The sequence below is a fragment of the Ambystoma mexicanum genome, chromosome 6p (assembly GCF_040938575.1).
Source record: "Ambystoma mexicanum isolate Mex_15411 chromosome 6p, UKY_AmexF1_1, whole genome shotgun sequence".
Lineage (NCBI taxonomy): Eukaryota > Metazoa > Chordata > Amphibia > Caudata > Ambystomatidae > Ambystoma > Ambystoma mexicanum.
The window spans coordinates 667,075,410-667,099,711 of NC_090935.1; the positions used below are offsets into that span (position 1 = coordinate 667,075,410).

At 46.8% G+C, this 24,302-nt stretch overlaps 1 protein-coding gene across 4 annotated transcripts in view; it reads left to right on the forward strand.

Annotated features, from left to right (window-relative positions):
• MSH3 (mutS homolog 3) overlaps nucleotides 1–24,302 on the forward strand; it is a 2,767,116-nt gene that overhangs the window by 1,556,385 nt on the left and 1,186,429 nt on the right. For all 4 annotated transcript variants that reach the window (XM_069627552.1, XM_069627549.1, XM_069627550.1 and 1 more), the window contains one exon: nucleotides 11,622–11,809. In XM_069627552.1, coding sequence (XP_069483653.1) covers nucleotides 11,622–11,809 — 188 coding nt within the window. The remainder of the gene's footprint in view (nucleotides 1–11,621; nucleotides 11,810–24,302) is intronic.

Below are 24,302 nucleotides of genomic sequence, written 5' to 3' on the forward strand. Positions count from 1 at the left end.
TAAAGTGTAATGGCACATTGAGGTGGTCCCAAAAGAGTACTGCCCAGGTTTCAAGCAACTGAGTACAAGCCTGCACTCAATGCATTTCACCTGGGCAGCCCAAGCTTTTGGTACACCCGCACCGGTTGTAAAAAACCACCACACCCATTACTCTCCTTGGGCCCTGGAGGTAGGCACTTCCTCTACCTCCTCTTCCTCATCATCCATCTCCTGTCCAGGACCTCCAGTTTGTGGTTGTGGTGGTGGTGGCCACTGGGAAGGATGGATGGCCATACAGATGCCATTGGTGCAAATACAGCTGGTCTGCAAAGCAAGCGTCGCTCCTGATGATCTCTCTTGGATAGCCAGATTGAGAATAATTAAAAGTAATGGGTGGGTCCCTTCAGTGGAACAGTCCATGGACCGCGCAACTGTCCGCGGACTACCCGAGACAAAAATAGGCCTGAAAAATTGTAAAAAAAGGTGCCAGATCAACTAAGAATGTTTCTAGTAGCTCTGCAAGGGTAAACTTTCAACTTGAAACATCCTAGATTGGCCAAAAATGCTATTTTAAACTGTCCGCAGTGATGGACACCTTCCGCGGACATGTTGTCATGCTGCATGTGTGCAGTCACATGATGAGGTCCGGGGGCGTCGGCAGCGGGTGTCAGAGCGCCCTGTTGAGTGGGAGAGACCTGGCGCATACGCATGGATATGTGCAATCGGGCGCACTGCCCGCAGACTTATTAAAAGTGCTTCATACGAGACCGGACATTGCGTGATGTCCATAGGCACCCCTATTGGGTAAACTGACAACCAAAACAGTCGTTTAGTCCACAGACTATAAATTGGGGTTTAAAAAAATAAAATAAAAGGAATTTATCACAGAATAATATACAAGATATTTATGGGGCCCCAAAACAACAGAATAGGGAAACTGTGGCCTAGTGGTAATGGGATGGTAGTTTGTAGTTTGAGCTGTGTATGTTGTGTTATAGTAGTGCTTGGAAAAGAACAGTACTTTTTATGTGAGGAGAAGTTTTGTATATAGATACTTTGTCAGTAGACACATGGGTGCGCAGGTGGAGAATGGTGGCACTATGACGGATGTAATGAGAAAGGTTGGTAAGTATGACATTTATATGCAAGGAAAAATGGAAAATGCTGCGCATTTCAAAATGTCTTTTTTAAGTGTTTTGTTGAAAGTTAAAAAATGCATATCTGCATTTATAGCAACACTGTAAATACGGTGTATAAGTAAGGGAAATGCGGATGCAAAAGATTTCTAGATCATTGTTAAGTGGCAAGTGGGGTGTGAAAGTTTAATATGTTGACAGGGAAATATGTAGAGTTTTTGGATGTAATTGGTGGATGGATGGGTGACTGTTCGAAAGCAGGCAATGAGGGACTGTCATAAAAATAAAAGTAAAACGAGTAGAAGGGCTGTCCTGTGCGATGGTGTGCACGTGCCCTCTGGATGTTTCAACAATGCCTGGCATGGAACCTGTACTATGGAGACCGCAGATAGTTATGAAGTTCCATGGATTATGGTCCTTATTGTATGTTATAGAAAAGTATTTGTGACATAAAATTGTTTCTGTCCTTTTTTATTTTTCTTTAGTATACAATTGTCCATTACTGCCATTAGCATAGTACAAAATGCTAATGGAAATGCTGGAGAATCTTATTGAGTCTACTTTATTGAAAAATTTAAAGCAGATAGTCTATAAGATTATTATTTTTTAGTTCTATTTTTTTAAGTCTGAAAGGTGGCTTCAAAAGGAGCCTTTTTTGGGGTGTTTTTTGATTTTGCATTTTTTCATTTTTTCTTTTTGCTGGAGAGGCCAGGAAGTAAGATGGGGGAGGAAAATGAGGGAAGGGGCACCAACCACACATATGGAGGGGCCGGTGGACAGGGAAAAATCTTGGGAGTGCCTTAAATCTACGGTAGGGGGAGTATTTCTCCGGCTCCATGATTGCAGCCTCGAAAGCACTTCGAAACTTCTCCCCCTGCAGAGTGGTTTGTCACAGTATATACAGGGTACTGTTATTATGGAAAGATATGGATCAACAGCTTCTTTTATTGCTTGCGAGGATGCTGGTGGGATCTTCTTCCCCACAGGAGTAGCCTGCGTGGTGGCAGGAGCGGTTGAGGAAGATGACAGAGGAACGCAGCCTACTACTTCCTCAGAAAGGAACAGCCTTTCTCAGAGCATCCGGGTGGTTTCAGCGGCACATGGAGGTGGTACCAAGAGTCCTGCCTGTGTTGTCCGTGACTGAGTACCACACTCAATGCATTTAACATGGGTAACCCAAGCCTTTAGTACCCCTCGTACGGTCCTAAAGAACCGGCACACCCATGATTCTCTGAGTGTTAGGCATTTCCTCTATCTCATCTTCCTGGTCCTCTTGATCCTCCTCTGCATCATTGCACCTTTTCCCCTGTGCAGGCCCTCCAGCTGGTGGTTGTGTTTGTGGTGGTAGCCCCTGGGGAGGAGGCATGGCCATGGCTGATGCCATTTTTGAAGTTAAATAGCAGGTGTGCCAATACTCTTCCAAGCAGGTGCACTCTCCTGGACTGCAGATGGAAAATGAGTAAAAATGGGTCTAGGAGCTGTGGGCAACATTTCAGCTTGAAACTTCCTAGATTGGCTGAAAATGCATTTTTCGGAATGTTCGCCAAGCACAAACGCATTCGCGGACACGTCAGCATGTCACACGTCACACGTGCGCGCACAGTCACGTGACACTGTCCAGGAAGTCCACGATGACGCCAGACATTTGCGAACATGACCAAACAAAGACGGTGTAAAAAGTTGTAGAACGTTGATAGGAGCTGGGGAATGGCACAGTTTTCTCTTGAAACTTCCTAGATTGGCTGAAAATGCTGCTATATTGGGGCTGAGTATGATATTAGGAAGTTGTAGCAAATTAGGGAGCACTGCTAAAAACCTATGATATTCAGTGAAAAAACTTTAACGGGACGTTATGGTTACAAGTAAAACCCTAGAAATTCACAAATTAAATGAATTTTGACAAAAAGTCCCTAGAAGGGATTGTGTTTACAATGTTGGTAACAAGATGTCAGGGGTGATTGGGAGACCTCTCATGAACTACTTAATGTATTTTTAAAAAATGTACTTGTCAAAACAAAACATTATATTGGAGTGTTGTTGTTAACACAGGAACCTAATAATACATACACATAGGCAATGGGAGCAGGATTCAACATAGAAGTACAACATTTTTAATCTGGTAATATCGGCCAGTAGAATAATAAATGCAACCCTATGATAATTTTTTTTTTTTCTTTTTTACTTTTATTTTTGCTGACGGAGGCATATAGCATACACAAACATCAGAGCAGTAGAAACAAATTTGGTACACGTATAAATGAAAACCAGAGCATATAGGCTAGAGTAGAGCAACAGCAGTCGAATAACACATCACGGAGTACCAAGTTACCAAACAGTTAATGGAGAGACTAGGAGGATTCGTCCACCGAGGAAGTGTCATTTAAGCTATTCAAGTAGCTGTTGAAGGCAGACCATATGTTTTGAGGACGAGAACGTGCTGGGAGCATACCCAGGAATTTCTCCTCGCGGTTTCGGGACCACGTAAGTAAATTTAACCATTTCTGGAATGTAGGGGGAGTAGGGCTCTTCCAGCTCTGTAAGACACATTTCTTGGCTACTACACAGCTCTCATTCAGGAACTTAACAATGTCCTTAGCCCCCCAGGCTGCCACACCCCAAACAGAACCCCCATTGGATCAGGATCAACTACAGAATCAGTGATTGCAGATAGTGTCTCTATGACTTTACTCCAGAATGTGTCAAGTTCCGGGCAGTCCCAAAACATGTGTAGATGGTCAGCACCTTCCGCGCCGCAGCGGGGACAGAGCCGAGGATCAGAGCGTGCAAAGCTCGAGATTCTACATGGAGTGTAATACAGCCTGTTGAGCAATTTATATTGTATGGTGCGGTAGCGGAAGTCTATTGACACCCTGCTAGTGTGAGAACACATCCTCTCCCTCTGTTGATCAGTGAGTTCCAGCTCCCGCTCGGAGGCCCAGTCGTCCCGAGCCCTGGATGGCAGGGGAGAAGCAGCGGTCAGTAGGAGTTTGTATAATGAAGAAACCATCCCACGGGCGCCACCCGAGTTGGCCATATAGGCAATCCCTGGGGCTCATTGGGGAAGTCAGGCCATGTATTTCGAAAGGCAGCGCAGAGTCTGTAAAACTGCAGAAGCTCCAGAACGGAACCCGAGTGCCCCGGCCTCCACGTCTGCGGTGTTATAAACTGCCCCTCTGGATAGAAATCAGTGAGGGTGCGGTATCCCAGGGCGGCCCAGTGTCCAGCCAGGGCGGTGTCATGTGTCGGTTCCAGCCCGGGAAAGCACCAGGCGGGGAGCCATTTGTAGTACAGGTATTGTTCGTTACAAGTTTTGAACATCTGGCCCCAACCCTGCACCATGGTCTGGACCGGGTCAATGGGCGAGTCTGGTTCATACTGCCGGTTTAGAATCAAGGACATTACATTAATGCCTGCCGCTGCCAGAGCCTCCAGTTTGACGTGAGGACGGGGTGAGGGCCCAGGGTACCAGTAAGATGCGAACTGTGCCTGTGATGCAGTCCAATATCGCAGCAAGTCAACCCTAACATAATTTTGACTAATGTTAAACATGGAATAAATAGCTAACAATTCAAAACTTAATACACACTTGTGTTATTACAAACAATACATATGAAGACTCACAATGCATACAAATCAGAGAGACATACAGGGAAACTACAGTAAGTGACAAAGAAACAATATCACCAGAAAATGACAATGACATAGAGTTTATCATCATGTATCCAAATTAATTCTGTGTTGGCCACCTGCTTATTTCCCCATGCATGTGCACTATGAGCTGAGGCCAAACCGTAAGGAAAGTACTTTAATGACATAAAACAAGGTTAACATCTAGATATATAGCACCTTTTGAATTTTAAAATTCTTACTGTCATTGAACAAAAACAACTACCCTAGATATGTCGGTAAACAAAAACAACTGGCCCAGAAATGTAATGTCATCAGTGATGTCATCAATGAGATTTGTGATGTCATCTTTGATGTCCTGTGTGTTAGTCTTAGCTGTGCATGGTGGTGGCGCGAGTTATGATTGCTGAGTTTACCATAACCGACGAATTTCTGGGGGGTTTCGGTTTTACTTGTATTCATAACATCCCTTTTAACAACGTTTTGTCACTGAATTTCATAGGTTTTTATTGGAGCAACTTAACCATAACGTCCCTTTTAACAAAGCTTTTTTCACTGAATATACATATAATATAATTGAGTCAACCAAATGTACAGTGACATAATTTAGGTTGTTTTAATACCTGCACACAGTCCACGTATACTCCAGGACTCCTGTCACTGGTGAAACTGAAGTGGCACAGCAAACAATTATGACTGTGTCTGTAATGTAAACCCGGCAAGGACATTTTTGGATTGGGTTATTTTATGCTATTGTGTATTTGTATAGTGCCTCCTGCTATTTAGGGTGTCAAATCACGGTTATTATCCAGTAGCCCAGTGAAAGACCCTCATCTCACGTGTAACAAACGCTTCCCTTAGAAACACTGTGGCTTCTGTACTTGCAATGCACTTATTTTCTGAACCATCCTGAATGAGTTCTAAAGTATTTAAAGTACACCTACAGGTCTCCTATTTGACCAAAAGGATAGCCATGCCACACATCATTTTGTCCACTCTGTTCTTCTCTAGAATGATAGGCCTTTATTGCTAACCACTACCAGCAGGTTAGCTATTCAACCTGAAAGAAATCCAGGTGTGCCTAGTTAGGAACCTAATATAGACCCTACCTTAGGTTCCAGGAGACGACTACTGATGGGAGTTTGGTGTGCAGGGTCAGTTTGGATTGGCTGACATCATGTATGTTAGAAGGTGGTGCTATGCATCCTTTGGCTTTATATTTTTCCGTTCCGGGTCTGTATGCATTTATTTCATAATGCCAACAGAACAAACTTTGGCTACAGCATTCCCGTTTACTAGCTCTATACAAGGTGTAAACAGTGGCAGAGGCAGCGTTTGGTCCCGGAGGTCCAAGGGGAGTGGCTACCTCCTGAAGCGGCACCAAGGTTCTAAATGATTCATGGGTAAACCCTCACGGTGGGTGGTAAATGTTTTCAGTGAAGGGTCTCAAGTATTTCCTGAAATTAGCGCAAGCGACCTAGCGTAGCGAGGGAGCCCTAAATAATTAAGGGGGTTTGGGGTGGGTGGGATTTCCCTTGGAATATTTTTTTTAAGAATGTGCTGAAATGATGCATTTTGCTGCACAATTTTTAAGAAAAATGGGATGACGTCTCCCCAAGTGGGAGCCACCCCCTTTAAGGCTAGGGAGGTTAGCCCACTCTGCAAGACCCTCTCTAAGGGTCTGGGCAACTGGGATCTCACTGGGAGGTACTCCCCCCTTAGGAGACCAGGGATCCCATTCCCAAAGGGAACTCCCCATGCAGTGCACTGCCATCAAAACCACTGGGCCTGATTCATGGAACATTTTCATATGGGATTGCGCCATTATAAAACGCTTCCATGAATAAGGCCTACTGTGTTCCCCTTCTGTTTGGCCATAGGCAATGTTGATTCCAACACGCCGTTTGAAGGAAAAGGGAATACTGTTTTAAGAAGAAACACATGTGAGAGTGGGACGAGTAGACCAGAAGGTGGGAGAGAGAACCCCTTGATGTTAGAACGCTGTGACAAGGCGGAGCAAAGTTCAACTGCGGGACCTACGGAACTGTGAGACGCTGAGAATGCCAAGCACATTTGCCAGACGCCCGGTGAAGCAGGCAACAGCAAAGCTGTTATGAGGACAGAGTTCGAGGAACCATCTGACGTCATGGCGTGACCACAGAAGTACTGTGGTGGGCCAGGTACCCTTCTTACCAACTACGAAACCTGGACGAGAGGAAGTGTTGACAACTCCCATCTGCCGTTGTTCGCTGAACACAGCCAGCTGCAGACTGGTACGTGTGTGAAGCCGAAAGGAAGAAGTGAGAAATCAAACCAGCGTACTCGAGCGAGCATCAAGCCCTGCAAGGTCATCCACTGCAAGCAACGGTATGGGGTGAACTCCAGATAAGGCAGGTCACCAGAGCAAGACATAATAAAGAGAAGGGACTATGATTGCAATAAGAGTGATAACGGAAAATTGAACCAGTATAATCTTATATCTGAGGACCTATTCGAAAACCGGAAGAATAGGAATGACTGTGAATCATTAAAGCCGAAACAAATCTCCTAGGCCGAGAGAGAGAAATCCAGAAGATAATTGTTGCAGAGTGGGAAGACCACTTAATGAGAAACTGTCGAAGTGGGGAACTCTCAACCCTGATAAAACAAGGGAACAACATAAAATGAAAGGAAGGTGTCCAAGAAAGTATCTCAAAGAGAACAATAAGTGTCATACTGTCAGGAAGACAAGATCTTTGAACAGTTGGGTGGAGCTACAAGAGCTCGTGAATAAAACCCAAGAAAAGTATCTAAAGAAATTACCATAAGGAGCAAACTTCCTAAAAGAGACAGTCGCATACTGAAGATTGCTGTAGGACAAGAAAGCCCTGTGTGAAAGCTTAAAGACAAATGGCCAATGGGAGACAGCCAGCAGAGAAACCTTCTTTTGACCATTTTTAGTTATTACTGTTACTGGGAGGGTCAGGTAGATTTAGGTTTGGACTGAGGAGATTTTGAGTTCAGACTTTAGACAAGCCCCTTTAGTTTAATTTAGTTAGGTAAAGCATCCCCCTATAGTAATAGAGTGAGATATGCCTTTTTTCTTTATTATTTAAATAAAAGAACATCAGATTGTCCACTGTGTCCGCCGCCTCCTTCGGACCCACCATGCAAGTCATAAGATATAGAATTAATTTTGTACTGAAAGAACAAAAAGATCCAGTAAATTTCATGATTTATGGGCAGTCATGCCAGCTGAATATTTCGAGTGGATGGGCCTAAATATTTCTTCAAATTAGTGGCAGAGTGTAGCGAGAGAGCGCAGAATAATCAGGTGCAGAAAATGTTTTCAAATATTATGCTGAAATAATGTATTTTGCAGCACATTTTTTGACAAAAAAGGTAAAAAGCAATACAATTTACAGTTGGCCCATATGGAAAAATCCAGGAAACGCCATGCCAAAAACAGTACACTGAATAGGAGCACTTTCTATTATATTAATTAGGCTGCAGCCACAACATATCTATGCCAGTAAGAGTCACTTTAAATCGCATGCATGAAGTGCTTCATTTAAGTGATTTAAAGTGACCATTACTGGCATGGATAGGTTTTGGTAGTAGCTTCATGCATGTGATCTAAAGTGTGCATTACTGGCAACATCTGTAGCCGTAGCCGTAGCTGTAGCGAGGGAGCCTGTATCAACCAAGGGTTTTCAAGGAGGGGAAATAACTGCAGTTTGCAATTGGTTTTATAGGGCATTTCCAATCATAAAATGCAACAGATGAAAGCTGGACACACACTCCCCGACCCAGCACAAACACACACACACACACATTCACACAACACATTCACACACACATCAATATGTCGTACTCTCACTCATTCACACACACAATACATAAAAAAAATAAAATCTTACCTGCACGCATCCCTGATCCCCACGGACTCCGCCTCAAGCTGCAGAGCAGCAAGAACAAGCACCAGGAAGCCAGAGCACTGATGACGCGGCACCCTGCTCCTGCCCTTTATATGCGGGGAGGTGCAGGTGGGCAGCATCCTTTCTAACATATAAATGTCAAATGGAATCGCACAGTTCAAGTAAGCCCAGGAGCGCCCCCTCCGCTGCAAAAAGTAACTGTAGGAATGCTCCTGGTCTGCGTGGCTTCTCCATAATGCGCGAGAGTTCTGGTCGGTCCATGCCCCCACACCCTTATGGATGATCCGGTCTGGGACACAACCTATCTATTTCACTAATAGTCACTTCAAATCACATGCATTCGGGCTGCAGTGCTTCATGCATGCGATTTAAAATGACCATTACTGGCATAGATGGGGGCCGTTACTGGCATTGGTGGGACAACCTATCTATGTCAGTAATGGTCCCTTTAAATCGCATGCATGAAGCACATGTGATTTAAAGTGGCCGTTACTGGCATAGATAGGTTGTCACAACCTATCGATGCCAGTAATAGTCACAGTAAATCACTATGCCATTGCCAGCAGTGTCTCTGCAAGGGATTTACAGTGACCAACTATGATTCAAACACTCTCATCCAACATACACAAACATGCATACATACATGCACAGGTAGACTCATTCAGTTATTCATTCATGGTATGCACGCACGCATATACTTCATTCCATTCAAATACATTCATACATACATAATATATACACATAAACACATAATATTAATAATCATGTATTCCATATATAGCACTACACACCCATAGGTCCCAGAGCGCTGAAAGAACAAAAGACATTATGATCACACATGATACATACATAATAAATACATAATATATGCATAATCTATGTATATATAAAAAGTCAAAATGTGTTTGTGGTAGGATTTGTGACCACACGTTGTTCTTTATACAGTTCCAGACCGTTTCTCCAATCTGCAACACATTTTGCATAGTTGCCTGCTAGGACCCTCCGGACATTAAAGACTACATGACATTTGGACACCCCACCCCTTTCCCTGGATTTCAGAAAAAGTCAACATTTGTTTGTGGGTTTGTGGCAAAGCGTTGTTCCTTATACAATTCCACACCATTTCACCAATCTGCACCAGATTTTGCATACTTGGACACTGCAGGCATTACTGGCTACATGACATTTGGACCTCCCACCCCGTTTCCTGGATTTCAGCACAAGTCAAAATTTGATTGTGGGTTTGTGGCTTGGCGAAACGTTGTTCCTTATACAATTCTACACCGTTTCACCAATCTGCACCAAATTGTGCATAGTTACCTGTTAGGACCTCCGGACATTACTAACTACATGACATTTGGACACCCCCCTTTTTCCCCGTTTCAGCATCTTCACACATGAGACGTGAAATTGACGAAACATCAATGTGGTCGTAGAAAGACCAGTCCCGACACGAGGAGCAAAACTCAAGGTCCAGGCACTAGGATCAGATTCAGGATATGCTTCCTGGCACAGTTGCTGAGTTCAACTCAATTGATACAGTGGTGGATGCCGATGAAGCCGTAAACTACCCAACAGAATTCTTCAACTCACTCGACCCCCAGGGAATGACACCACATCACCTGCGACTGAAAGTTGGGTCGCCCATAATGCTGCTTCGCAAGCTCAACCCACCTAGGCTGTGTAATGGCACAAGGGTATGCGTTAAGTTGCTGGCCAACGTAATTAAAGCAACAATATTCACCGTAAAGGGAAACAAAAAATGCTGTTTATAAACAAGCCTTACAATGAACATGTACTTTAGTAATATTGAACTTTATGTCCATAGTTGTTGGCACCGTCGGCATCATGCCACCCATCATGCTGCTCGGGGATCTCCATGTTGTTCTCACGTACAGTTATATGTTTCAGAATGACTTTTTAAGAAGAATAAATTGTGTTGTGTAATCTTTATAGCAAAACATTTTTAAAATGAGAAATAATAAAAAAACATAGTGAATTTTTCTTTTCATCTTTCTTATAGAGTCTTTCTAAAAAGCGTAAAGCTACCTTAAGGTATTTCTGACAAATAATACCTATAAGAAAATAAAATCCTGTGCAACTCCGGGTATATCAGCTAGTACATAGTAAATACACATACATACAAACAACACTTAGCTTTTTTCAGGACAGGCCAGGGCAAGACAATGGACACGGGCAGACAGCATATGTGATGAATGCAGGCACGTGGCGCTGGGGGACCCAGACCGTTACTGGGCACGCCGGTACCGCATTTAGCAGCGGCAGCGTGCTTGCCACGGCAACCCTGTGAGTGGCGCGCAAAACTTGTTGGCATGCCACTCTTTCTTTTCATTTCTTTTTATCGGGGCTGGTGTTCAGTCAGTGCTTGTTCTAACTGAGCCCCAGTTCTGCAGGCATGATGGGTAGCACACTGGGCACCCTGAGTGGACCAAGGGGAAGCGGCCAGCTCCCCTCCCCCCACCCTGGCGGCCACTGGGCGTAAAGGGCAGGGAAAAAGGTGGTGGGGGAATGGAGGGGTGAGGGCATTACAGCAGGGGGTACCCATTGAAAAGAAAAAGAGCGCAGAAATGCCATGGCCTTCATTTTGCCATCAGTGTAGTTATTTTGCCATCGATTTCTTTTTTTTAAAAGAATGTTATGACTATAAATCACTAGGCACTGTTTCCAGCGCTTCCACTGGTAGCATATTTACCAAGTGTTGGCAACAGCAGACGACCTGCTTAACTAGGAGTACCGGCGGATTTCTTAGATGAGAAACTTGTATTTTAATACCATTGCAGTGATTATGAATGAGCTGCATCTAAGATCTTATCATTTCAAGTATCTTGACCTAAACGAAAGTGAGTTTTTTAGATGTTCAATAAGTACAAAGTCTATGCTGGTGATTCTTGAAGTAACATGCTTGAAATCAGAATATCTGATCCCAACTGTTCTGTTCTAGTGCTCTACCCAGGAGTTCTACCTGATCCTCAACACACTGTGCAAGCTGGATTCAGAATTCCAAGCCCTCGTTCCAGCTATAAAAGCGCAAGTGCAATCTGTTTTACTGCGCGACATCCTACTGGAGATTCCACAAGTTCTCAACCCAGTGCAACATTTCTTGAAGATTCTAAGTGAAGAAGCTGCAAAGTGAGTTTGTTTTCCCCTGACGCAACGTTTGACTCCAATTTAGGAATTACTTTAATGTCTATAGTGTATTCCCGCAGTTTGTGCATGATCTTGCAGGTATGTTATTTACCCGGATCCCAACACTACCTCAATGTTCTAAGCTACTAACAGAAATATAAGACAATGCTTTTCTAATATATTCCTTCCTTCCACGTATTCCTCATCTATGATATCCCTATCCGAGTGCAGCTGTTCTTTTTCTGAAACTTTTCCACCACCAGGGGGTGCAGCACTGCTCTGTTTCGGCTCCGCCCGTCACCTCTATACGCCCCGCTGCCACTCCCTGTGACCTCTGTTCCTTTTTTCAGCACACTCTGTTCGCTAATCGGGAACACGCTTGTCGAGCTTTGAGATTTTTTCCTCTGCACCATACCTACTGTGTCTAAGGCCTCAGGCTTCAAACCGTGTACAGATTGCAGCTGGCAGATGTCAGTCTCTGAACCGCACCAGATTTGTTTCTTCTGCTTGGGCGAAGACCACGACACCCAGGATTGTGGGGTGTGCCAGTCTATGCACCCAAAGGCCCTCTGGGAAAGGGCGTTGAAGATTTTCACATTCGTCCCCAGGGCGAAAGGTGAGTCCCTGTGGTCCTGTTCGAGGTCGCACGGCATGGACCACCATTCTGAAGACAAGACGGCTCTGAGCAAGGAAAAGAAGCAGTACCAGAAGAGGTCCTGCTCCCCGAGCGAGTCCTCTCACTGACACTCCTCTTCTACCTCAAAAAAGAACATCCTCCACTTCAAAAAGATTCTCCTCAGGGGCTGGCACAAGTACCTTTTTCTACCCAATTTTCCACCCCAGAGGAATGGGAGAACTTCGGCCTTAAGATGCTAGACATCTGTGCCAAGGCGCCGGTGGCTTCGGCACCTTTGGCTCAAGCACCTTTGGCTCAGGCGATGGCGCCATCCGCTCCAGCTGTTACACCGATGGATCCCACCGCATCTGTTGCGACTGGAGGTTACCCGCTGGGGACCACTCCTGTATGCCTACAGGGTCAGGACTGGACCAGAAGACTGCTCCGCCTTTGGGCATTGAGGTCTCAGGGCCAGTTCCGACTTCGTCATGCTGATCAGCATTATTGAAACTGTGGCTCTGCAGGAGTGCGATTCACACCTTCATATTTAAGATGTATGCCATTTAGGATGATGAAGGTGACTAGGTTCCCTTTGGGTTTGATCCCCTGGTTTCTAGGAAGGTGAGAGATTTTCCTGATGAGTTCTATGGGAATAATGAGGATGAACTGGGTTTGCCCTAGGACCTGCTGGATGCCCGTAGCCTCGATATCTCCTCTGAGATGGACATTCTGCCAGCTCTCACCCCAGAAAGCCTCAAGCTGCTTCTCAACGGTTGATGGCTAAGGTGGCCAGAAGTCTGGGGCTTTTTGGTCCATCCGGATCCAGGGTTCAATATGAACTGTGCAATATTTTTGACGATGCCCTCAAAATAGAGGCACTCTTGCCCTGCAGTGTGGCAGTGGCGGCCTCAGTGCTGAAAGTGTGGGAAAAACCTGCCTCTGCTCCGGCAGTAGACGGGGAGCTGGTGAAGAATCACCGTCCCGCCCCAGCGGATTTGGTGTTTCTCTCCTCTCATGCTTCACCAGAGTGTTTGGCGGTTCAGCCCGCCACCTTCACCCTCTCTTCCCTTCCACTTGACAGGGAAGGTAAGATTGAGCTACAAAGGGAATGTTCCTGTCAGAATATATTTGAAAATGCCTTTGACATTTGTTATTTCAACAATCATTAAATAAACCATGAGTTACTGGCACAGAATGGCCCGTTTCTTAGTTATACGAGACATAGGGAATAAATTCCTTAACCCAACATAACTCTCAAACAGAAATCGTAGCTCATTTCATTTTTGTGAACAATTCAAAATGTATCTCATGTCAATTGTAAAGCAGACAATCATAACATACATCAGACAACTAATACAAGTACAAGGCAGTAAAGACATACATTATACAATATAAAAATAAAGATGTCACATTCAATATGTGCAATAACTCATTATATAAAGTAATCAGGTTGACATGATCATCACACTTCATAATAGGTGCCATATACTAGTGGTTTACAAGGTCCAGAGGCAACGATAACAAATCAGACTCATTAATTAATAAGGCCAACTCTATTAGATTTGTTAACAAGGTCTACAGTCAGTGATATAAAATCAGACTTCATAATGGGATCAGGTCAAAAAGGTAAGAGACTTGACACCTGGGTTAAGAAGGTGTTGTTGTTAGGCAGTCTTGCCCTATGTGCCATGAATGCCTCTTGTGCCATGACAAATTTCTCCTTAGGTCTTTGGGCTGGTGTGGCCAATGCATCAGAGCATGTCGCTAAAGGGGAGATGAGGGGCAGTTTTCTGTCCTTAGTTACTGATGGCAAGGAGGCTTCCCAGCAGATGTTGCAATCAGGACTGAACACTGCGGATTGTGTGGGCAGGTTAATGGGCATGAGTACAGTGGACAGAGGCTGATGTCCAGGCCAAGCTGTTGGTCATGTTTTTTAATGCCCATCATCTTTTTTGGAGCGAAGGTTGGTGACTCCCTCCAGAAGGTCCAGTCATCAAAGGCGATGACTAAGTCTTTGGGGCTTGCCATGCAACAGCCCTCAGCACCATCCTGGGATAGAGGTTTTTGTCCCTTCCCTGCCTATGTCCTAGGAGGCTGTGATCGGTCTGCCTGAGAAGTATGGAGGGTAGGCACTTTCTGAGAGGTAGAGTTGTCCAGAACTGTGACTCGTGCGCAAAACTTCAGTGACGGGCTCTGCCACTCCATGCTGGTGGGCGGGGTGGGGGGAGCTTTCCCTGTTCATCCTGGAATGGTCAAGGACCCCATCCGATGCTTGGGCCTTGCAGGTCCTTAAAAAGGGGTATTGTTGCCTGTTGCTTCAACACCCTCCGGACCACAGCCCTCAGGTCACCACCTTGTCTCCAGACTCCATCCCCCTGGAGGAGGTCCGTCAGCTTCCAATCAAGTTGGTACCACTCTTGGAATGAGGCAGAGTGTGGTACTCCACCTATTTTCCTGTGACGAAGGACGGAGGCTTGTGCCCTATTCTAGATCTGTGGCTGCTGAACTTGTTCCTACCAAAGGACGAGTTCATGATGATTACACTGACTCAGATCCTGCAAGTCCTCAATCTGAAGGACTGGTTGATAACACTGGACCTTCAGGAGGCCTGCTGCCACGTAACAATTCATAGAAAGCACAGGAAACACCTGAGGTTTGTGTTGGGCCAACATCACTACCAGTTAAAACTCCTGCCATTCAGTCTTTCTTAGACTCCCAGGCTATTTGCCAAGCTGCTAGTAGTGGTGGTGGCTCGCCTCAGGAGGGAATGCATTCATGTCTTTCCCTACATGGACAACTGGCTCGTCCGAACGTATCCCCTGCATCTAGTGTTGGAACATCTACTGCGCACATGCACACTATTGCACAGCATGCTGTTTTCCCTGAACTTCAAAAAAGTCTCAGATTTCACCATCCCAATCCCCCATTGGACACTCGCCTGGGCAGGGCTTTCCCATCCGAGGACCGAATGGGAAACAACTTTCCTGTGCCTTTTAGGCCTCATGGCCTTCTGCATCCTAGTGATGCCGGAAGCAAGTCTGCGCATGCATGCACTTCAATGGCTTCTCTGTCCATGGTCCCAATTTCAGTGCTACCTGTCGGACCTTTTGCATTCTCTGACCAGGCGGCTCAGGATCTTGTGTGGTGGGCCGTACAGACAACCTGCTGGGAGGCGCAAGTTTTCGTCAACATTAGCCCCACATAACAGTGGTCATGGGCACATCTCTGACTGGTTGGGGTGCTCACCTGTCAGCCCTGACTGTGAGCAGACTGTAATCTCCCGCTGAGTCTCTGTAACACATTGACTTGCTGGATCTGAGGGCGATCAGTCTGGCCCTGGTCACTTTCCTCCCCTCTGTAAAACACAAGACTGTGCTAATCCTGATGGAAACACAGTGGCCATGCACTACCTCAACAAACAAGGTGGTGTGGTTTACTTGCCTCTGTGCAGAGAAGCAATGCAACTTTGGTTCTGGGCTCTGGAGAACAGTGTTTCTCTGACAACGGCTCATCTGGCCGGAAGAGAGAATGTCAAAGCTGATGCCTTGAACTGACATATTTCGGCCTCCATGAATGAGAGCTCTGCCAGGAAGTTCTGAGGGAGACATGCTCCCTTTGGGGTACCCCTCAAGAGGACATCTTTGCTTCCAGGGTCAACAGGAAGTGCTAGTTGTACTCCTATGTCCCATCCCCTTTCCTCCACGCTGCCTGGGTGTCCCTCCCTCATCAGGGATGGGGACCGTAACCTTTTTTTCACCAGAAAAAATCTTCTTCCCCTTTAAATTTGGGAGCATGCGCTCAACTGACTCCGCCCACCGGCGCCACTCCCCAGTCCTCTTTTCCTGTCGAAAGGAGCGGACCTCTTTCACCGGCGCTCATGTGTTTGGCTTCGGCCTTGTAATTCCACTTGCTCTTCCCAGGATACTGTCTTTTGTCTTTAATCAAGTACTCGGTCCTCTGGCGCCATGCTCCTCTCTGGCACATGTCGACGTCTTTGCGCTTCAGCAGGTGTCCAGCCTGCGAAGGGCTATTTCCTGCGTCCAACCCCCACGCTCTTTGCCTCGGTTGACTTGGCCCCGATCACAGGTGGGAGGGTTGTACCCCGTGTGACACGCTTACTACTCACGCTTTGAAGAACAGGTTAGCTCGGTGGAGGGAGGTCTTCGAACTATTGCCTCCAGAGGACTTGAAGGACTTCGTCAAGCACAAGTCGAGGCCCAAGGTAGGGCCACTTTCTTCATCTGCACCCAGCAAGGGTGACTCCTTCCCAAGGAGACGTCCAAGCAGGTGGGACCATTCAGGTTCTACCACCAGCACTGGTACCGAGGCTGCTTCAGCTACCGGCTGCCAGGCTGAGGGGTCACTAGATCCTACCAGGGACATTGCTGAGGGACCGCAAGGTTCTTTTACCAGGTGTCCACCCGAGGGGCTATGCCCTACTACTGAACAAATGTCTGAGGGGGCGCTTGTACACAGAACTACCGGTATCCTGGGAAGAGCATGTGGAATTACAAGGCTGAAGCCAAACCCAGGGGCGCTGGTGAAAGCGGTCCGCTCCCGTCGACAGGAAAAGTACTCCTCCACCTGTCCCTGACCAACCGGATATGGTGGACAACGAGGAGGAGGACGACCCCGACACGCCATCTTCAGCCAAGGCTTTCCATGAACAACTTGCAGGTTTGGCCGAATATTTGGGGCTTCCACAACCCTAGGTTGAACAACCTGAGGCGGGGGCTCTGGCTGAGGTCTTCACTCTACGCCCCACGGCTAGAACAGGGATTCCGATGCAGAAGGACGTTGTCGCTTTGGCCACGAAAGGATGGCTTAAACCCCATTTGGCGCAGCCCACTATTCGGTGCCTCAACGCCAAGTACAAGCAAATGGGGGGGGATATACTCTTGCTGTCTGCACACACTCAACCACACTCTTCAGAGATTGCCACGGCTTCCATCTACTCTAAGACTCAGTCCTCCTCGGCCACCTCGCCGTCGGCTCTGCTAGGCAAGGAGGAGAAGATCTTGGAGGCGTATGGAAAGGCGGTCTACTCCAACGCCTCTCTGCACCTTCATCAGTCTAACACGGACGCCATGCTCGCAGCCGTTAACCAGAGGCTTTGGTAGGAAATAGCCGACTTCCTGCTGGAACTTCTGGTGCACAGTCAGGCACGATTCAAGGCGGGGATGGCAGAAGCAAAGTTGGTGGCTCAAGACATCATGGAGTCCACGGTGGCGCATATAGTCCCCTCAGGCCGTGCCATCTGCATCGGCACGGACATGAGAAGGACTGGCTGGCTGCGGGCTACGAAGTTTAACCCGGATGTCCAGGAGCGCATACTAGATCTTCCATTGGAGGGTAGCGACCGCTTCCATTTCACCACCGATGAGGAACTTGATGAGAAGAAGAACAGTTCCCAGACTGCGGAATCCTTATCTATTCTCACGAAGTCCACGACCAAGAGATATACCCAGACGCACCAGCACTCCGACAAGGGGCAGGTCTTCGGCGGCTTCCGAGGCTTCCAGGAACGAAGGTCCAGGCATCGGGAACGATCTCCAAGTCAGCACTGCCGCAAACACAAAGCTGTGAATAAGGGTTTTTTCCAGTCCCCCTCCTCAGCACCAGCCTCAGAGGGAACGAAGGTTTGACATTCCCCTGCAGGTCCACTTGTTGTGTTTGTGGGGGGGCAGGCTTGCCCTTCATGCACTGTAGTGGCGTGCGAGGTTCGTGAACCCCTGGATTCTCTCTGTAGTGTCGAAGGGCTACCGCCTACCAGTTCCTCCCTCTCCTCTCTCCTCACCTCCACTCCCACAGGTTGGGACAAAAACTCTTCTAGCGGAAATTCGATCGCTCGTAGAGAGCCAAGCATTGTAAGAAGTTCCAACCTTCCAGCGGGGCTCGGGCTTCTACTTCAGGATTTTCGCCTTACACAAGAAGAACCAGGCTGGCCTGAGAGTTGTTGGGCCTTTCCACCCTGAACCTTTCCCGCCATATTCAAAAGTTCAAGATGGTTACCCCAGCGCTTATTGCAGAGACTCTGTGCAAGGGAGACTCGACGTGCTCCCTGGATCTGAAGGACGCGTACCTATACGTCCCGATTTGGCAGCCTCATCGGCCATTCTTGATGTTCAGGATCATGGGCTTCCATTTCCAATATAAGGTTCTTCCCTTTGGCCTCAATTCAGCCCCCAGGGTCTTCCTCAGGCTTATGAATGCAGTGGCAGCCCTTCTCAGGGCCCAGGGTCACCATGTCTACCTGTACCTAGACGACTGGCTCGTCAGGGCAAGATCCATGGAGGCGGTCTATCACACCTCATCTGCCCTCATGAGTACGCTACACAAATTGGGATTTTCCATCAATCGCAAGAAGTCACAGCTGCAGCCGATGAAGAGTCTGGCGTTCCTGGGCCTCATCTGGGACACAAGCTCCGAGAGAGTTTTTCCCTCGGAGGACAAGATCAAAGCCATCAAGAGGACCACGGGTCATTTTCTCAGCAGAACGGTGACCTCATTTTCTCAGCAGAACGGTGACCTCAGCATGGTGGTACCAGCACCTCTTGGGTATCATGGCGGCATGTCTACTGGCAGTGCCTTACAGAAGGTTCAAAATTAGAAGATTACAGCTGCACTTCGCAGCCTCATGGAGTCAGGAACGGGGTTCCCAGGTGGAACACCACAGCATTCCTCCCTTTCTCCACCAGGACCTTGTCTAGTGGAATACAGACTGCAACTTGTGAATAGGCAGACCCGTCTGGCAATCGGCACCACAGTTTACCATCACCATGGATTCCTCCTTGGAGGGCTGGGTGGCTACCCTGGATGACCACAGCATTCATGGAGTCTGGTCCCTTCAGGAATAGGAGGCCCATATCAATTGGCTGGAGCTCAAGGCGATCTGGCTTGCTCTCAAGGCCTTCCTACCGCTTATCAGTGGCAAGAGATCCTCATTCAATCAGACAATTCTACCAGCATGTATTACATCAACAATCGGGGTGGCACCTGGTCTCCTCCCCTATGCAGCCTGGCCGTCAGCATTTGGGAGTGGGTTCTGGAGAACAATCCACCTCACCGGGGAGTCCAACCTGGAGGCGGACAGACTCCGCACATTTGGTGCGGACAATTACAAATGGCAGTTGAACGATCAGGTCCTTCAGGGGATCTTCAGCAGATGGGGGCAGCCCCAGGTGGATCTCTTCGCCACCCAGTACAACAGGAAGTGCCCTTAGTTGGCGTCCTGGCAGGGACAGTGCCTAGGCTCCCTAGGCGACGCCTTACAGTTACAGTGGAACAGCATGAACATATATGCATTTCTTCCCACTCCCCTGATTCACAGGGTGATCTGCAAGATAAGGGAGTCCCATCACCTCAGCATCATTCTGATAGCTCCTTGGTGGCTGGCGAGACCATGGTTCTCAGAGCTGCCCAGCCTGTCGGATCAGCCTTCAATCCACCTTCCATTGGGCCCAGCTCATCTTCTGTTGCAGCAGGGAGGCAATTAACCCTTGCAGTGTGGTTCCTGAACAGGTCACATTGAAGCATCTGCATCATCGCAACCGAACACAGACATCATACAGGGTGCTAGGAGCAATGCTACTTGGAGCCAGTCCAAAAGCAAGTGGTCCAGGTTTTGCCACTGGGTGGAGTCTAAGGAGGTAGATCCTCTTACTTGCACACTGGACGACGTGCCATCCTTCTCTGCACACCTAACCCACTTCGGGGTGCAAATAGACACCTGCCACACATATCTGGCAGCCATCAGAGTTTCCCGGAACTCGGAGGAGGACGTTTTCTATTCCTCCAACCCGGTGGTTAAGACATTTGGCGGGCCTCACCAGGCTCTACCCGCCCTATCAAGAGGCCACACCTAGTGACGGACCTCAACATAGTGTTGGGCACCTTGGCGCATAAACCTTTTGCGCCAATGGGGTCCACGGATATACGGCTGGACACCATTAAGACAACCCTCCTGGTGGGTCTTGCATTCGCACGCCGGGTCTCCGAGATCCAAGCTCTTTTGGCTTCCGAGCCTTACACTACCTTTCATATGGAGGCTCTTTGTCACCTTTGGCGGGTCAAGGCCATGGTATCAGGCTTCTAAGGTCTCCATAGCAAGGTGGATGTTTGCAGCCATTAAGGAGGCCTATGAGGTGCAACAGATGCCACTTCCGGCAAATATGCATGCACGTGCTATCAGATCCAAGGCCACAGCAGTTGCGTTTCAGAGGCACAATCCGTGGCAGGTCATCAGCAGGGTCGCCACTTGGGCCACCCCTTCGGCCTTCTGCAAGCACCACTGTCTGGATGCCAGCTCTAGGTCAGATACGGCGTTCGGACAGGCTCCATTAAGGAACTTGTTTTCTTAAGGGGGGTCTCCTTTCCACCCTTGGACTACATTCCGTTGTAATCGCCCTTGCAGTATGGAGGAAAGGGGACAGGACGTAGGAGTAATTATACGTTACTCACCGTAGTGACTAACATACTCCTAGTCCATAGTCTCCTTTCCTCCATACTTCCCTCCATCCTCCCCCCTAATAAAACTGGTGTGATTAGGCAATGATAATATTGTTGACGGGTCAATGGGGACTGAGAAGTGGCGCCAGTGGGTGGAGTCAGAGGAGCGCATGCTCCCATGGCCGCGCCCTGGCGCGCCTCTACATTTAAAGGGGAAGAAGTTTTTTTCTGGTGAAAAAGGTTCTGTCTCCCATCCATGGCTAGGGAGGGACACCCATGCAGTATGGAGGAAAGGGGACTATGGACTAGGAGTAAGTAGTCACTACGGTGAGTAACTTATAATTTCTGCTCCAGGAAATGTCCTTGTCAGGGATTTCTGAGGGATGCACTGATGATTGAGTGGACTTTCATCCTCCTTTTTGCTTTGCTGCCGTTCTGAGCCACTTTGATCCGGTCGCTCTGTACTGGGTCCGGAGAACGTGGTATCCAAAGTTGCTGAATACACAAAAAAGTCCAGGTATCTATATCTAACTTCAGATTTCTTTTCAAGAGACGTATAATTTAGCCTCACTTTTCCTCCAACCAAAGCTAGCTAGCCCTCATGTGGTGACTAACCCTAGTAGGAGCTGCACTTCCACCTATCTGGGGATAGGGGACAGACAAAGAAAACTGGCCGATAGATTCTAGTCCAGAATCTTAGAGGCGCAACAATGAAAATGTGGGTTATGAGCACAGGAGGGAGTTTCAGTGGGGTATCTATTACTTCTATCCCACCTTCCTCAGGACCCAAACACATATGAAACTTCTTGTGCCACGAGTCACAATGGTGCGGGATAAGTTCAGAGTCTGTAAATTTCTAACACGCAGTATTTTCCAAATTGCAAGAGCTTGAAATTATCATGCAACCGACTTTCCACAACTTCAGTAAGAAGGATCGAGACGCCCTACAATGAACACCACTATCGCAAAATGGTCAAGACACTACTCAAGTTACAAACATCTAGCGGTAGATCTGATACCCAGCATTAAACGTCTCATCGACCCAATTATAGAGGAAGCTCGCACTGAGGGACACAAAAGTCAAAAAGACATTGAATTCTTGATCCCCACACATTCAAGATGCCTGGCCTTTTATGCCTTGCCGAAGGTCCATAAGGGGCTAAATCACCACTGGGCCGACCCATAGTCACTGGTATAGGTTCGATCCTGGGGCACCTGTTGATTATTTCCTGAGAGTTGAGGTGACCAAGATGAAGTCGTATACAAAAGACACCACAACAGTCCTAAAGGCAAAACAAGGCATACTCTTCCCACGACACAGTTCCTTATCACTTTAGATATAGAATCTTTATATACTCTGATTTCCCAGGAAGAAACACTAACAGTGATTGATGGCCTTTAAGAGCAAAAGATTCACAATTGGAAATACTGGTTACTTTCGTCATGCAATAGCCTGAAGTGGCAATTATGAAACACTTCTTCAAAATTGAAGAACAATACTTCAAACAAATCCCAGGCACTGTAATGGGGGCTTAACTTTGCCCCCTGCCTGGCCAACTTATACGTATCAGAATTTGAGAACAATATTATTTACCATCCAAACAATCACTTCCAAGAGAACATCTGGCATTGGGCATGGTATATTGACGATATACTGCTCATTTCTGAACGAACAGAGGTTCAGCTAAAAGCTTTTCTGATTGGCTTAACATCCTTGTCTGAACTTCACCGACTAAGACACGGATTGACTTTCTTGGCCTTACACTAGAGGCCAAGTGTGGTGGCATATCTACAACTGTCTATCATAAACCAACAGATATAAATTCATTGCTACTATTCCAAAGTTAACACCCTAAGACACTAAAAGAAAACCTGCCTTTCGGACCGTTTCTTCAGTTGAAGGAACTGTTTGAGTTTACAAGAATGACACACCACAAGCATCAGCATTGGCCCAAAACCTGACAAACCGTGGTTACTGCAAATAAACCATTGGAGATGTATGCAAACGTGCCAGACAAATCCCAAGGGACATTACACTAACTCAACATCCCACCAGAGAGACGACAGGAGAGATGATTACTGCAGTACTCAGTAACTCCCCTCTCGTGAACCGCTTGAAAAGATGCATACTAAAACTGTGGCCCATCCTCAATATGGGCAAAAGTAAAATCCCCACCCCACGGTTTGCCATAAAACGGAGAGAGAATTTAAGAGATACTCTCGTGTTCACATACTCCCAGAAGGCAATGTCCCCACAGGGTACATTGTGGAACCATCTGGGGCTCTCTGGAAATGCACCATGCGAGCAGTGTACTGCTTGTGCACAAACTAGACGCATCACTTAAATTGATATAGGATGTCGTTTCCCCTGGACACAAAGGGATTTCCCTAACTGCAGTACCTCAGCTGTTGTCTATATGATTGCATGCCCTTGTGAACTAAGAGAAGTTGGGAATGCATCACATGCAGTCAAAATAAGAATTGGGGAGCATAGGTCCTGTATTAGAAGCAAAAAGCATGCAGGCCTTTTGATAGATCATTTCACCAGACTTAGACACTCGTATCTAGATTTTATATGGACACAGCCCTCCTTACAAATGGCGGCACGGATGGTGGCACGCTTGTGATCACTACAATAGCCTACAATAGGACAATCTAGAACACAGGAAAGCACGCCCATGTTGAGCTAATTCCCAGTGCCTTATGTTAAAACACAAAAAAACGAGGAACAAAAATAAAAATATAAAAACTATATGATATTTTTCGCATACACTTTGGGAACCACTGAAGGGGTGTCATTTGAAGTAGGAGAGCAGGCAATACACAATTTACAAGGTGTTTGTTTATAACGCACATACAAGATTTCAAGATGGGGGACCCTGTGAACTCCATGACCGCATGGGCATCAGTGATAGACCTAGATCCCAAGATGGATACTTTTTAAAAAAAAGTTTTTTTATTTTAAAATGCATATGGTTTATAACTTTAAACCTTACATTTGTCAAAATGCTCATTACATTAGTTCATACAAAAGGATTTAACAAATTCATATGAATTATCTAAGGAAAGGTAATTGTCCATGGCCAGGCATTAATTGTGTCTGGATTGTTTGCCAGAAGCGAATAACCGCAGTCGTCATGGAAATGTTGTTGCCAGATAAGATGTGTGCCCATCGTTCTTCAGGGTCCATGGATTTGTTGGATTTCATGTAGAGCCTACCAACTGCAAAGCGTTCATCTGCTAAGGCTGGGCATTGCATAAATAAATGATGTAGAGTTTCAATATTGTCTTCTTCCTTGCAGTACCTGCATGTCTGATTTCGAAGGATTTGTTGTGTTGGAAGAACATTAAGACGCAGCCGCATGAAGGTGTCTCGTATAAGACGGTCAGGAAACAAGTTCAGATAACGAGGGATCACATTTAAGGCTCTAA